At 45.4% G+C, this 13,938-nt stretch overlaps 2 protein-coding genes across 5 annotated transcripts in view; both read right to left on the bottom strand.

The window, feature by feature from the left end:
- Nucleotides 1–76: 76 nt before the first annotated feature.
- LOC131103774 (protein PET100 homolog, mitochondrial) lies at nt 77–954 on the bottom strand. The gene is made up of 4 exons (XM_058050304.1): nt 815–954; nt 598–684; nt 480–512; nt 77–302 (listed from the first exon to the last, which is right to left on the bottom strand). The coding sequence occupies exons 1-4, from the start codon at nt 839–841 to the stop codon at nt 213–215; spliced, it is 237 nt and encodes a 78-aa protein (XP_057906287.1). The 5' UTR covers nt 842–954; the 3' UTR covers nt 77–212.
- Nucleotides 955–1,808: 854 nt separating this feature from the next.
- Nucleotides 1,809–13,938, bottom strand: part of brd4 (bromodomain containing 4) — a 29,300-nt gene continuing 17,170 nt past the window's right edge. For 3 of the 4 annotated variants that reach the window (XM_058050250.1, XM_058050251.1, XM_058050248.1), the window contains exons 2-19: nt 12,823–13,225; nt 12,470–12,607; nt 12,239–12,374; nt 11,799–12,139; nt 11,146–11,535; nt 10,948–11,076; nt 10,634–10,864; nt 10,321–10,547; nt 9,726–10,048; nt 9,559–9,654; nt 8,407–8,778; nt 7,475–8,311; nt 7,277–7,383; nt 7,017–7,185; nt 6,799–6,923; nt 5,466–5,671; nt 4,703–5,027; nt 1,810–3,669 (exon numbers count right to left, since the gene is read on the bottom strand). In XM_058050250.1, the coding sequence (XP_057906233.1) occupies nt 3,601–3,669; nt 4,703–5,027; nt 5,466–5,671; nt 6,799–6,923; nt 7,017–7,185; nt 7,277–7,383; nt 7,475–8,311; nt 8,407–8,778; nt 9,559–9,654; nt 9,726–10,048; nt 10,321–10,547; nt 10,634–10,864; nt 10,948–11,076; nt 11,146–11,535; nt 11,799–12,139; nt 12,239–12,374; nt 12,470–12,607; nt 12,823–13,089 (4,488 nt within the window). In that variant the 5' untranslated portion in view covers nt 13,090–13,225 and the 3' untranslated portion in view covers nt 1,810–3,600. Of the gene's footprint in view, nt 3,670–4,702; nt 5,028–5,465; nt 5,672–6,798; nt 6,924–7,016; nt 7,186–7,276; nt 7,384–7,474; nt 8,312–8,406; nt 8,779–9,558; nt 9,655–9,725; nt 10,049–10,320; nt 10,548–10,633; nt 10,865–10,947; nt 11,077–11,145; nt 11,536–11,798; nt 12,140–12,238; nt 12,375–12,469; nt 12,608–12,822; nt 13,226–13,938 lie in introns of all 4 variants that reach the window. The other variant, XM_058050249.1, reaches the window with a different exon arrangement.

Genomic DNA, 13,938 nt, shown 5'->3' with positions numbered 1-13,938 from the left:
TTTTTCAACTATTTATTTTGATTATACTGTACATAATCAAACATAACAAAATTCAGTGGCAAGTACAAACTGCGCACCACAAAATAAACCTTTATTACATCATATTTTGTGTAATAAAAGCTCAGCTTACTGTTTGCTCCAGAAAGCATCATAATCAACATCATCCAGATAGGTTCATATATACAATATAGCTTTCATTTCACAAAATATATTTAGTTCTCTGACTCCATGGAGATTTGTTTCAATAACCGCTGCTCCTTTCGAACTCGCATCCTCTCCTTGAAGTCCTCCAACTCCTTCCTCTGGAAATAAATACACAGACACTCATTTAATTGAATAAAATAGGCCCAATATAGGAATGCTGTGTTTTTTTTGTTTGTTTATTTCGTCTTTTTCCTGATTACTGAGTCTTATTAAAGGAATTACTGCAAAAAAACGCTGGTCAAATACGCTCTATATAAACAAACAAATGAGCTTACTTGATGTGCCTCATTGGGGGGTAAGATCTCCCTCTGAACAGCAGAAAAGAGCAATATTAATTTATGTAAGAGTGGCGCCACTGCAGAATAAGCCAAGGTATTAAAATATCTTAGAAACCTTCTTCTTCAAGACGTATTCCTCAAAATAGTCCGGTTGATTGGAGATCCAGAAGATAGTGACGGGGAAGGATACATAAAACATCATCTGTTCATAACAGACACAACAGCAGGTTACATCATCATCACGACTAGCTTTACGGCAGTGAGAAAAACATACACGGGTGAAGTCTATGCGGTGTTAGAGACATACTGTATGTTCGATTTTATCTACTTGCCTTAAAGATTTCTAATTTGACGCCCATTGTGAATAAAAACGTGAAGTTTCCAGCTCAAGACCTTCACAAGCCACACAACTTCCGGGGTACTTCTTCTTTTGATAGATTGTAGGCGCATTACCGCCACCCACCGAACTGACTACAGCGTGTTTTTTTCGGTCCTTCCTGGCGAGCCAATGATTGGACAAAGACAATGCGCATGCGCTTTAATTACGGAAGTAACGAATTTTAACCTTTTTTTAAAAATATATATTTTATTACAAACTTCAGTTGTACAAAACAGTATAAGCAGAATTACAGGAACATAAAAGTGCAATTCTATAGAACGATATCACCATAAATACGAAAAAGTAAATAACAAAAGAAAGGAATGTGCGAGGGATATTGCTTGAAAATAAGAACAAAATAAAAACAATAGAAAACATGTTACTTAAACTTGTTCTTCATATGGATTGTTTTTAGAACGTTCTCCAATGTACGAAAGTTTTTCACTGCTTTTCTGTTTTTGATTATCAGCTTCAGTGATTAATATTATATCTTTAGTTCAGAAGAAAACTGGTGTTTTCGGTTCTTCCTGGCGACCCAATGATTGGACAAGACAATGCGCATGCGCCTTAATTACGGAAGTAAGGATTTTTAACCTTAAGATACACAGGTACGGTAGTGTTAAGACCATAGACGTTAATTTAAAAATTACTAGTCTAATATAAAATTGTTATATAACGTGGGTGGAGTTTGGCAAGAGTTTAACATGCTGTAGCACAAAACGTCCGCATTTAGTAGCACTTCACAAGTGTAACCACAGGAAGGCAGTAGGGCTCAAAAAACGGAAGTTAAGTTTAATGTCATTTCTGGTTGTTAGGGGCGCTGGTCTATACTGGAGCCTATCCCAGCTAAATTGGGTACACCTTGTAAATACACACACCTTGAAAAAAAATATATATATATGTGCAACCTCTTGACAGGTTCATGGAGGACAAAGACTACAAGAAACCAATTTTTGTTTATTTTTTTAATTGTTTTCTATAAAAGAGATGAATTTATTCAATGATCATAACAGACTCAGAGATCTCACATAGCAAAACAATAAATCGAGGACATTGCCTGAACAAAACCCCCTCAAAACAGCTGAACGCATGTAACACAAAATAAAATACCTGAATGGATCAAACTCTCGGGCCGAGTCAGCACATTCTCCATAGAACACATGGCACAGTTATTGACAGTTATTGTGAAAAGGAGGAAACCAAACCTAAGAAGGAGTTGAGTTCTTTGTCCATTCAAAGCCATGTTCTCGACAATATAAGTGATATATTCATATTCGGTGGACTTCAACGGGAATTAAAAAGGTGGCTTAAGCACAAAAAAAAAAAAGTTTACTTCTTCACTAGAACGCTTCTCTGCATCAGGGCACGCATCTGTGCATCACACACTTAAAAAAAAATAAAACACACACACACAGCCATTCAAATGTACACAATCACACACCCACACATATATAAGCTAATGTAACGCTGAGACAAATGGAGCTAAAATGAGAGAGCGCATACATTAGAAGTCCAGCTAAAACTAAATTTAAAACCCCAATGTCGGGCCAAGTATAAAAAAAGCTGTTCTTTTTCCTTTCGCTCCTCTATTTTTTTCCTTTTTTTATTTATTTTTTTTATTTAACACAAACTCTTTCAAAATGAAATTCAAATAGTATTACACTAGCCCTGCCCCTTCCGAGTGTAATAATACAATACAGGCACTGGAGAAAAAAAAAAACAAAACACCATACAGAAGACAAGCTGACTGAATTCGACCAGATGCACCCCCACCCCTCCCCACATACTCACATCCACTAGAACCAAGAACAAGGATAGAAACTTCTAGAATGGACGCGTGACTAAAAAATCCAGTAGTGTTGACTGCTGATATGAACGTTTTTTTCAACAAGTAAACAAGATGGTTAGATACAGGTACGCCGTTTTTTTCTTTGTCGTCAAATAATATTAACTAAACGCTCCTGACCTATGAAAACCTTCAAACATTATTAAATACTTGCTGGAATTATCATGGTGATGCATATATTTTATATTTGTTTTGACGCTAGCTACCTATAAATGGTGGAGGACAGGAAAGTGAGCATAAAAGGTTGTTTGGCATAGATGTGTGTGTTTGTGTGTGTGAGAGAGAGAGATGGGAGTGTATGGGTTCAAAAGAGCTAAAGAGGGGAAAGAATACAAATAATAGTTATTGTAGTATAAGAAAATACTTCTTTACAGTAGTAGATAGGATGAAATGAGGAGGGGGGGGGGGGTAAAAGGTTGTACTGCTCCTACATGTTGTAGTTGTGGTTAAATGTTCTTTAAATGTGTGTGCAGGCCACAGAACCGCATGGTCTTAAAGAGAGATGTGTAAGGCAAACTGTACCTTCTCTATTGAGAAATATACATCATTTACAGTGTGGAACCCTTGCCTCCCCACTCTGACCATTTCATGTGTTCACATCCAACAAACAGAACATTAAAAAAAAAGAGAGATAGAGAGAGCGGTGTCGTCCACTTTAGTTCAGGAAGTAATCAGAGCATATTTTCTCGGCTTCCTTCGCCCCTCCAACACGCCGTCGTCGTCGTCATTGTCGTCGTCGTCCAGACGAAACATTAAAAGGCAGCAGAGTGTGCCCATATGTGGGTCCTCGCTCTCTACGGCCAACATGAAGATTTCGTCATCCCTCTTCTGCGTGGGGATGAAGGGAGAGGGGCCTTTTTTTTTTTGCAGTTAAGTTTCCACTCCTCCTCTGCTCAAAAGAGGTTCTCCTCAAAGATGGCCATTAAGTCACTTTGGAAATTCATGTCAATCGTTGCTGCCATCTGAGGAAAGACAAGGAAGGACAATTAAGACCTGCATCAGGTGAAACATTCAAGGTTACGTCCAGGGACACACCACATAAACGGTATGATCAAGATCCCAGTCTCCACGACACGAATAGAACAAAGCAACATTTGTTCTCAATCAGAAATCACTCCACACTCTTTATTGCTCTCTGGTTCTACCATATCTTACTTATTGTGTGGAAATATGGGCTAATAACTATAAAAGCAATATTCACTCACTAAATGTACTGCAAAAAAGGTCAGTAAGGATAATTCATAATGCCGCCTACAGAGAACATACTAACTCCTTATTTCTAAAATCACATATACTTAAACTTGCTGATATAGTTCATCTTCAAACAGCTAAAATAATGCATAAGGCTAAAAATAACCAATTAGCTAAAAATGTCATCCAATACTTCTCTACAAGAGAGGAGAAATATGATCTCAGGGAAGAAGTAAATTTGAAACACTTATATGCTAGGACTACGTTAAAAAGCCATAGCATTTCAGTATGTGGAATCAAACTATGGAATGGATTGAGTAAGACCCTCAAACAATGCACAACGATGAGCCAATTCAAGAAACAATACAAGCAGTTGATGTTTGCTAAATACAAGGATGAAGAGTCTTGAACCAGTCATGATGTGCTATACATATCACTATATTGACACTTACTATGGTACCCATTATGTCATTGTTTGGTCATATCACCTCGTACTTCAGAACATGACAAAAATAACATTAAAAAAAACGTAAACTATATTATGAAAGCAGGAAGTGAACAAATGTAACAGTTACTGATTGTAAAAGTACCAGATGGAGGGGTAGGATTTAATAAGCTTTGCTTCTTCCTACTCCTTTTGGACATGTGGAACTGTGAACTGATTATGTGATGCATTCAATTGTAATCTGATGCATGTTCAAATGAAATAAAACCATTACCATTACCATAGTCTGATCCACTAACTTAAAGAGTTAATTACCAGAATAAGAATACATGCATGTTGGTTGTTAGGCTGAATCTTACCGCTTCTCGTCGCCTCCTCTCCTGCTCCCGTCGCCGTGCTAGCTCCCTCTGCTGGTCAAGCGGACTCTGTACGGCAGGCTGAGGCGGTGTTGGAGGCTGTGGGGGAGGCTGGATGACAGCTGGCTGAGGCTCAGGTTGCTGTGGGGGTTGCTGTGGGGGTACTGGGATGTGTTGCTGCTGCTGCTGCTGCTGCTGTTGTTGTTGTTGCTGCTGCTGGTGGTGGTGATGGTGGTGATGCTGCTGCTGCTGCTGCTGCTCCAGACGCCTGCGTGGTTCCTCGTGCACCTTTCTGCTCGGCTCCAGGATGTCGTCGTCATCCCGACCTCTGGAACATTTGAGGTTCATAATTCAGAACAAGGGATATCTTGAGGAGGATCACATTGAAGAAACATTTAAAGGCACATCTGGAGCCACTTGAGAAAACTCAAACTTACAAGTAAGAAAAACATTATGTTATGACTCACAAACATTTACAGCTTGGACTAAGATATGAACACATGCTAAAGTAGCTGCTTTCATCCTCCTCAGCTGACAACTTTACAAGTATTACCATCTGTAATGACAGACTATGAAATGAGCTATTACATTGCAACTACAATCTGGCCACTAGATGGCGTTTAACAACATTTCGGGGTATCCAAAGTTGTTCCAGAGCAGTTGCGTATAGATTGAAGGAAAAAAAAAATTGTGCAGTAAAGATGCCAAAATCACTACAATATTTGTGACATTTTCGCTTTGGGTTATGTTGAGGTCCAAAACTTGCCGTAGTTTGTCCTGCTCTCGACGTAGTCGGTCCTTTTCCGCCTGCTCAGCCTGCGCCTTGAGGGCCTTCTCCCGCTCCTCTTTCTCACGAGCGGCTCGGCGGAACTGCTCGAAGCTGTCGCTCGAGGACTTGACGGCGGACAAGGGCGTAGACGTGGACTTCTGTGCCAGGCTGGCCCACGAACCCATGTTCTTCAGCTTCACATCCTGAGAGGGGGAAAAAACATCATTATTGGGAATAATGAAAATATTAACACACCAAATATAGAATATAAACCATAAATGTGAAATGTAATAACATGGTTTCTTTAATTATTCATTCATTTTCTACCGCTTTCCTTCACAAGGGTCACAGGGGGTGCTGGAGCCTATCCCAGCTGTCTTTGGGCGAGAGGCGAGGTACACCCTGGACTGGTGGCCAACCAATCACAGGGCACATATAGACAAACAACCATTCACACTCACATTCATACCTATGGACAATTTGGAGTCGCCAATTAACCTAGCATGTTTTTGGAATGTGGGAGGAAACCGGAGTACCCGGAGAAAACCCACGCATGCACGGGGAGAACATGCAAACTCCACACAGAGATGGCCAAGGGTGGAATTGAACCCTGGTCTCCTAGCTGTGAGGTCTGCGCGCTAACCACACGACTGCCGTGCCGCCTTCTTTAATTTAATAAAACAATATTTCTTTGGCTACATAAAGAGACAAAACTACGTGACAACATTTTGTCACTAGAGGTCAATAACTATCATGAAAGGAAAAGAAGAAAAAATTCTACTAAAATAATAACAGCAGCAACTTTAAATATGGTTTTCAAAAAATATAATATACATAATTATATGCTATGATAATGCTAAAACCGTATTTAGAAGAATGTAATCAGGTGTTCTATGCTCTAACTACAAAAATATGAACTTATGAATAAGGAATCCTACTTTGCGGAAATTAACTTGTCACGGTAAGGTCTGGAACCAATTAAATGCAATCAACAAAGACAAGTTAAAAATAATTTTCTCCAAATTTCCACAATAGCACTGAAGATGTTGCCCTTCCTGTCTAATTATTTGTGTCAGACTGCATTTATGGCACTGGCCACTACAATACAAGAGTCCGAGGCAACATGGACAGAAAAAGTACATTGTGCTTGGCACTCATGCACATTAAACCGTGTTATTATTGCCTCTCTGGAAAACAAACTCCAGGCTTGCACCGATGGTGAGTCAGTATTCATTTGATAAGTTTGCTTTTCTGTGTGATATACTTTGGTACATAACGACACAGCTAGATTGGGTTGGCTCAAAAGTATCTTTTAAGCACTGCTTTGTACCTTTTTGGGTGCAATAGGTGCCTTGGATTCCTGTTTGAACTTCTCCTTGTCTTGCAGGGAGGGCGGCGGTCCACTGGGCTCAGAGGAGCGAATGACGGGCCGAGAGCTGTCCATGGACTTCACATCTGCTCAACACAAGTGTGTACAAACAACACTGTGATGTTTTATGGAGATAGACACAGAGAGAGATAGAGAACGAGAGGGGAGGAGGAACTCACCGTGTCTTTGTTGCTTACTCTGCTGACTAAGGCCCGGCTGAGACGGCTTGCTGTCGGGATGCTTGTGATGCTCTGGCCTCATGGCAGGGTTAAAGGGCTCTCCCCTCATCACCGGTGAAGGAGGAAGCTTCTCCTCTTTGAGAACTCCTTGACTCCCGGGAGCTCTTTGCTGCATTGCCACAAAAAAAAAAAACAGTCATCCACTCGCTCTCATTTTCAAATATTTGCTAGTACTTGTCCAACCAATTCAAGTCTCTCACCTTCTTGGGCTGCATATGATGAGGGGGAGACTGGTGTGACACTGGAGGGTACTGAGGAAGTTGCGGGGAATGCATCATGAGAGGGGATGGGTTATCCCTCAGGTGACCTGTCCACATAAGAAAATACATAATAAATACATACTCCAGCCAAAATGGTCGCCACGCTAATTCATAAAGGTTTTTGTCTTCCAGACTCACCTGTGAGGAAAGCGTCAGGCTTGGCCGGGCGAGGGGACAGCTGCTCTGGGGGCTGCTGCTGAAGGATCTGCTGTGCTTTGCTGCTGGGCATGGCCACCTTGTGTGGTGGCCCCTGAGGCTGACCAATGAGCGCAGGAACCTGCTGATAGCTCAGCTGCTGCTGCTGCTGCTGTTGCGGCTGCTGCTGAGGCTGAGGGTGACTATGTGGCAGGTGGCGACCCTGGTGGAGGGACAACTGTTGGGCCGGGGCTTGGTGCGGCGGGGCTATCGAAGTCTGCGCCTGAATTGGAAGCTGAGGGGTGGGCAGTGCATTCTGGGATGAGAGCTGAGGTTGGCCCTGAACCGACTGCAGCAGAGATGACTGTCCTGACTGCTGCTGCTGCTGACGGGCTTGCGCCTGAAGCGACTGCATGGGCTGCTGGGGCTGACGGGCTTGCTGGAACTGCTGCAGGTACAATTGCACTTGGTTCATAGGCGTTGCGGATCCTGAATCTTCGTCATCCTCGAGCAGCATCTGGGGCGGCTGCGAAGACAGCAAGCCCTGGGGTGTGAGCGTCGGCGGGGACATGGGCCTCTGGTGCATGGGCTGAGGAGGGTGAAGGATCTGCATGGGGAGCTGATGCGGTGGAGCTGCGGACTGGGCTTGGAGCTGCTGATGTTGCTGCAACGTGGGCTGCTGCTGCTGCTGCAATGTTGGCTGTTGCTGCAGGGTCGGCTGTTGCTGCAACACTGGCTGCTGCTGGGGAGGTGCTGGTTGCTGCTGGGGGGGTTTGGGATGAAGAGGTGCCGCCTTGTGACTGGGCCGAGAGGGCTGCTGAGGCAGGGAACTGTGCAAGGCTAGACCAGTTGGAAAAAAGCATACATTGAATACAATTTACTGCCATGTCCCCATGTAGAGACGGTGCACACCCCTGTTTTGAAACGGAACCTACCAGGAGATGGGAGAATATGATGTTGGTTGAGGAAGGGATGCGTCTCGGGCGACACTGGCCCGGCAGGGTTAGCACTGAGCTGAGGCGGCGCAGGGGACGAGGAATTGCCAGTGTGGTGGGAAAGATGCATGAGGGGCTGGCCGAAAGAAGGCAGGGACTCAAAGCTGTTCTCCAAGTTTTGGGAAGACTCCAGGGCGGTGACGGGCGGAGCCATGTAGTCCACAGGGGGTGGCTGATGTTGCTTCATCTGAGGCTGAAAAGCTGCTGCATGAGGATGAAGCACAGTCTGAGCCGGAACACCCTGTACGTTAGATTGCGTCTTCTTTCCCTCCTTCACAGACTGGGCCTTCTTCTTCTGTTGCTTTACCATGCCTGGAAATTTGGGAGAGAAAAAATATTAGCGTGAAAAGGAATTTGATTGTCCAAAAAATGCAGACGAGGGCGGCACGACGGTCTAGCGGTTAGCGTGCAGACCTCACAGATAGGAGACCAGGGTTCAATTCCACCCTCAGTCATCACTGTGTGGAGTTTGCATGTTCTCCAAGTGCATGCGTGGGTTTTCTCCGGTTTCCTCCCACATTCCAAAAACATGCTAGGTTAATTGGCCACACTGTCCATAGGTATGAATGCGAGTGTGAATGGTTGTTTGTCTATATGTGCCCTGTGATTGGCTGGCGACCAGTCCAGGGTGTACCCCGCCTCTCGCCCAAAGACAGCTGGGATAGGCTCCAGCACCACATGCGACCCTCGTGAGGAAAAAGCGGAAGAAAATGAATGAATGAATGAAAAAATATTAGCGAGAATTTGATTGTCCAAAAATGCAGACGAGGGCGGCACGATCGTCTAGTAGTTAGCTTGCAGACCTCACAGCTAGGAGACCAGGGTTCAATTCCACCCTCGGCCATCTCTTGTGGAGTTTGCATGTTCTCCCCGTGCATGTGTGGGTTTTTTCTCCAAAAACATGCTAGGTTAATTGGCGACTCCAAATTGTCCATAGGTATGAATGTGAGTGTGAATGGTTGTTTGTCTATATGTGCCCTGTGATTGGCTGGCGACCAGTCCAGGGTGTACCCAAAGACGGCTCCAGCACCCCCCGCGACCCTCGTGAAGAAAAGCGGTAGAAAATGAATGAATGAAAATGCAGACGTTCACCTGGAGCTTCCGTTTCGCTCTCTGAGCTGGAGCCACTGCTATCCGAGGAAGAGCCTATCTTTTTGGAGGACGCCATGGACTCCAAAGACTTCTCCGCTGCAAGACAGTTCAGTGTGAATAACACGTCCGCACCCATCAACCCACCCAGTAATCCCACAAAAGCTGACCTCCACCTTTCTTCTTCTTTCGAAGGCACGTGGACACGTATCTCTCCAGCTCCCGCAGCGTGGAAGGCTTCAACGTTTCAAAGTCTATCTCAATTTCATCAGGGTTGGAGTTCTTGAGCGAGGGCTCTCTGGACTGGATGATATGCACCACGCGGCCGAGTTTGTCGCCGGGAAGCTTGTTGATATCCAGGCTTAGCTGCCTCTTCTCCTCGTACGTCATCGGCTTGCACTTTTCCCCGGAAGCCAGAGTCGCCAAATCGTCTTCCAGGCTGAGAACAGGCGGAAGTGCGGAGGGTTGGCTGTTTTTCATCCCCTCTTTTTTACTGTGAATAAAATACAGACGTGCGTGTCTGTTAACGGAACCACATTGAAGAGCCTGACATCAAAGGGATGTCTAAAGTCAAATAAAGACAGTACAAACAGGAAGACGTTCCGAACCCTGACCTCATAAATAATACACATTTACATCAATCCACTTTCATACATTTCCGCGAATTTGACATAGTAAATGTCTTCAGATGATATTTATAGCTACTTAGGGGTCATGACCTCACTGTAGGTCATATGGTTGTGAAGTGAAGCTAAATGAACCCACCTGGATTTCTTCTTGGGAAGCTCTTTGTTGTTATTGGTACTGGACTTGGTCCTTTTAGACAGCTGCGAAACAGGTGTAGCATCCTGGATCTCGTCGACAAGGCCGGGCATGCCAACTTTCTTCTTGTGTTTGTCTTTCTTCTTCTCTTTCTTTTCCTTCTCTTTTCTCTTTGGTTTGCTGGCTTGAGGCTGGGACAGGGCGGCCAGCTGCTCGTGGACAGCCTTCAGCTGCACACCAAGACAACGGGACCAAACGTCTTATCACGGGGCAAGGAATTTCACAGAGCACCAAAAGTCCTCAATTTGGCACCGACCTGCTCCTGGAGCTCCGCCAGTCTCTGAGCTCGCTCCTCTTCAGAGTCGTCCGTTGAAGACTCGGACTCAGAGGAGGAGTCGCTGGAGCTGTCGGAGGAAGACGCGACGTGGCCCATTGGAGGCTGGGGTTTAACCGGGGCCGGGTGGTGAAGCGGAGGTGCTGGGACGGAGGCGAGAGGCTTGGTCTCTGGCTCATCGGGCATCTTGGCGAAGCGCATCTCGAACACGTCCTACAAAATAACAAAAAAGGTATACAGAGGTTAATTGGTGGGACTAAAAATAAACACTGGTACGGTTTAGCGGCAACATTTACCTGTAGCTTGCGTGCCATAGCCACCACCTCATGGTCTGGCGGATTATATTTGTAACAGTTGGAAAACATTAACCGCACATCAGCAGCAAACTCCTGGGGGTCCCGGTATTGCCTGTTCTCCAGCTTGGCCTGGTGATGCAAATCAAGGAAATGAATGATTTTTGGAGTCATGATATATACCGGCCACGTTCAACACACCTTAATGGTGCTTAGGTCCATGGGATGCTTAATGATGTCGTGATAATCGTGCAGTCCCAGTGCAGCCACGTCCACGGGCTTGTAGAAGGGCCAGGCGTACGTCGTGTGTTTCTTGGACAACATCTCCCTGACCAGACTCAAACAGTATCCCAGCTGATCTTGTGGAACGGGGCTATGGCCGCTACTCGGGCCACTCAGTCCCATCCCCATCCCCATCGCTACTTGATGCTGCGAGTCCGGCGCCTCCTTCTTGATAATTTTGGTGGGGCGGTTGCTTTCCCGCCGGGGCAGCGTCTTACCCGACTTGGACTCCGCCGGGGAAGACTCATTGAGCTGGTCGTTGGCTGTCGGTGTCGTAGTGTCTGCTTTTCGTTTCTGGCTCTTTCTTTGCTGGAGGGCAAAGAAACAACAAGGAAGACGGGGGGGGGGGGGGGGGGGGGGGGGGGGTTATTGTTATGAAATGACTACACACTGTCCTCTGCTTGTGCACGTGTCTATAACCTGGTTGTTTGTGCAGATGTCTTGTTGTGTGCCTAACCTCTGTTCCTATTTATCTAGCCACGCTAATCTCGCTCTTGCAAAACATATATTGATGTCTGAGAGATTAACCTATTAAATAAAGTTAATGATTCCCACATGTCAGTCGCACTTACTTTGGTCATGGTGATAGGGTTTTGCAGCAGGGGGGCAGTGCCCTGGATGGATGCTGGGGGAAGGGAGGTCTGAGCAGGGGGAGGCACAGAGGTCATCATAGGAACTTGAAGAGTGCAATCCAGTTGGCCCAAGGAGTAGGGTACTCCAAGCTGCGGTGCGTGGCTTGCTAACGTCGGGGGAACGTGGGACGGTAGGGCCTGCATTAAAGGCTGAGGAGGTAGTGAAGGCGGGCCCTGCACCGATGCTCTGATCTGAGGTGCCGCCGAGAGGTTGGACAGGCCCCGTGTTTGAGGAGTTGTGGACAAAGGATCAATTATAGCCCCTGGTTTCAAGCTGAGACCTGGACAACGCAAGACGGGAGACAACGTTCAATAGTCTTGACAAGAGTCAGCGGCGCATGACAACGCATGATAATGATATGGATTTGAAAAACACATACCGGCATCTCTTCGACCTCGGCCCCTGCCCTTCCCTGTCATGACCGGAATCTCAATTTCTTCCTGAGGCATTTCGGCGACCTTTTGGAGAAAAGCCTTCTCAAGGGCTTTAGCCATTAAGACTATGTCATCGGAAGGCTGCAGCGACAGACAAACACGTACGAGTTTGAGTGGAGACTCAGTCAGCCTCTGTGCTTGCACCTGAATACCAACAGCTCCGACGTTCGTTATACCTTATTGTACATGTAGCAGTTGGTAAACATCTTGTTGAAGTCTTGAATACATTCTTGGGCATTGCAGTAGTAGCTGTTTTCAAGCCTTTTCTTAATTGTTCCCATGTCCATAGGATGTTTTATTATTGTGTAGTAGTCCTGCAAAAGGGGGTGAACACAAATTAGATTGACAGCGTAGGAGATAAGCTTTGTAGTGGGCGTTCCTCTTTTGCTTACATCACAAAGAAAAGAGGAAGCTCATGACAAATCAATGACTAAACTAGCAAAGGTCTTATAACATCATCGTTGCAAAGAAACCGTGTTTGATGATGAGTGTGTTCAATTGTCAAAATTAAAAGTAAGCACAAACGTACGGGCAGATTGAGTTTGACTGCATCCACGGGTGCTTGGAAGGGCCAGGCAAACTGGTGCTTCCACAGGGTCTTCACCACCACCTTGAGCAGGTAGTGCAGCTGATTGGTCTGGCGCTTAGGTCTGTCAGGGTTGTTGTATTCCGGGGGCGGGGGGTTGCCTGCCATGTGGTGCTGCCCCTGGCCGCTGCTACTACTGCTGCTGCTGCTGCTGCTGCCCGACATCTGCGCTGCATCCAGGCCGTCCCCCATTCTGACAGGGTTGGGCATGGGCTCTGGCCCCGGAGCAGGGGCTGGAGCGAGGGCAGAGGGAGCGGGGTTGGCAGTACACCAGTTCAATCTTGGCCCCGGCACAGACTCCACTGACAGAGCACCGCTGATCCCATTGCACTCTTCGCTGGACTCTCTAGGGGGAGAAAGAAGAGGGCAGACGTTTGTTTCCAACTCGTGCCAGTGTTTCAATTTATGCTGCCATTAACACAGTCTGAGACAATTTAATTAACAGACCCACAGTGGGGGAAAAGCACTTAGAAAGCCTTTTGCTGCTAAATGTATTAGTGTACTCGACTAGGTCACTACTTGTTTTACAGTAGAACACTGTAAACATTTGCTACGCTTCATTAGGAAGTTCATTCATTCAGTCATTTTCTACCGCTTATCCTCACGAGGGTCGTAGGGGGGTGCTGGAGCCTATCTCAGCTGTCTTCGGGTGAAAGGCGGAGTTACACCCTGAACTAGTCGCCAGCCAATCACAGGGCACATATAGACAAACAACCATTCACACCCACATTCATACCTATGGACAATTTGGAGTCGCCAATTAACCTAGCATGTTTTTGGAATGTGGGAGGAAAACCCATTAGGAAGTTGTGGTACAAAATTATTTACGCATATATAGGCAATATATATATACACAAGGTAACAGAAGCTCATCAATGTTCAATCTTCTTCTAATTAACACCGACACTTATGTTTACTGAGATGAAAACAAATAGGCAATTTAGTGTTGACTAAAACAGCCAAATTTAGTCAATGAGAACTTCCAGTATATGAACAATTCAAAGGCTAACAGCTCATTTTGGAGGGCTATTAGATTTTCAATGCACATTATTATGCCTG

Source organism: Doryrhamphus excisus, chromosome 15, assembly GCF_030265055.1.
Source record: "Doryrhamphus excisus isolate RoL2022-K1 chromosome 15, RoL_Dexc_1.0, whole genome shotgun sequence".
NCBI classification, from domain to species: Eukaryota; Metazoa; Chordata; class Actinopteri; order Syngnathiformes; family Syngnathidae; genus Doryrhamphus; species Doryrhamphus excisus.
The sequence above is the reverse complement of the archived record's forward strand: the minus strand, read 5'-3'. Positions and strand labels throughout refer to the sequence as shown.

Bases quoted from the DNA above. Each gene is read 5' to 3' on its own strand.
- LOC131103774 (XM_058050304.1), bottom strand. From the start codon at position 841: ATGGGCGTCAAATTAGAAATCTTTAAG. The intron at 685-814 runs GCAAGTAGATAA...TGTTATGAACAG, and splicing joins TCAAATTAGAAATCTTTAAG to ATGATGTTTTATGTATCCTT. The intron at 303-479 runs GTAAGCTCATTT...ATTTATTTCCAG, and splicing joins CCCCCAATGAGGCACATCAA to AGGAAGGAGTTGGAGGACTT.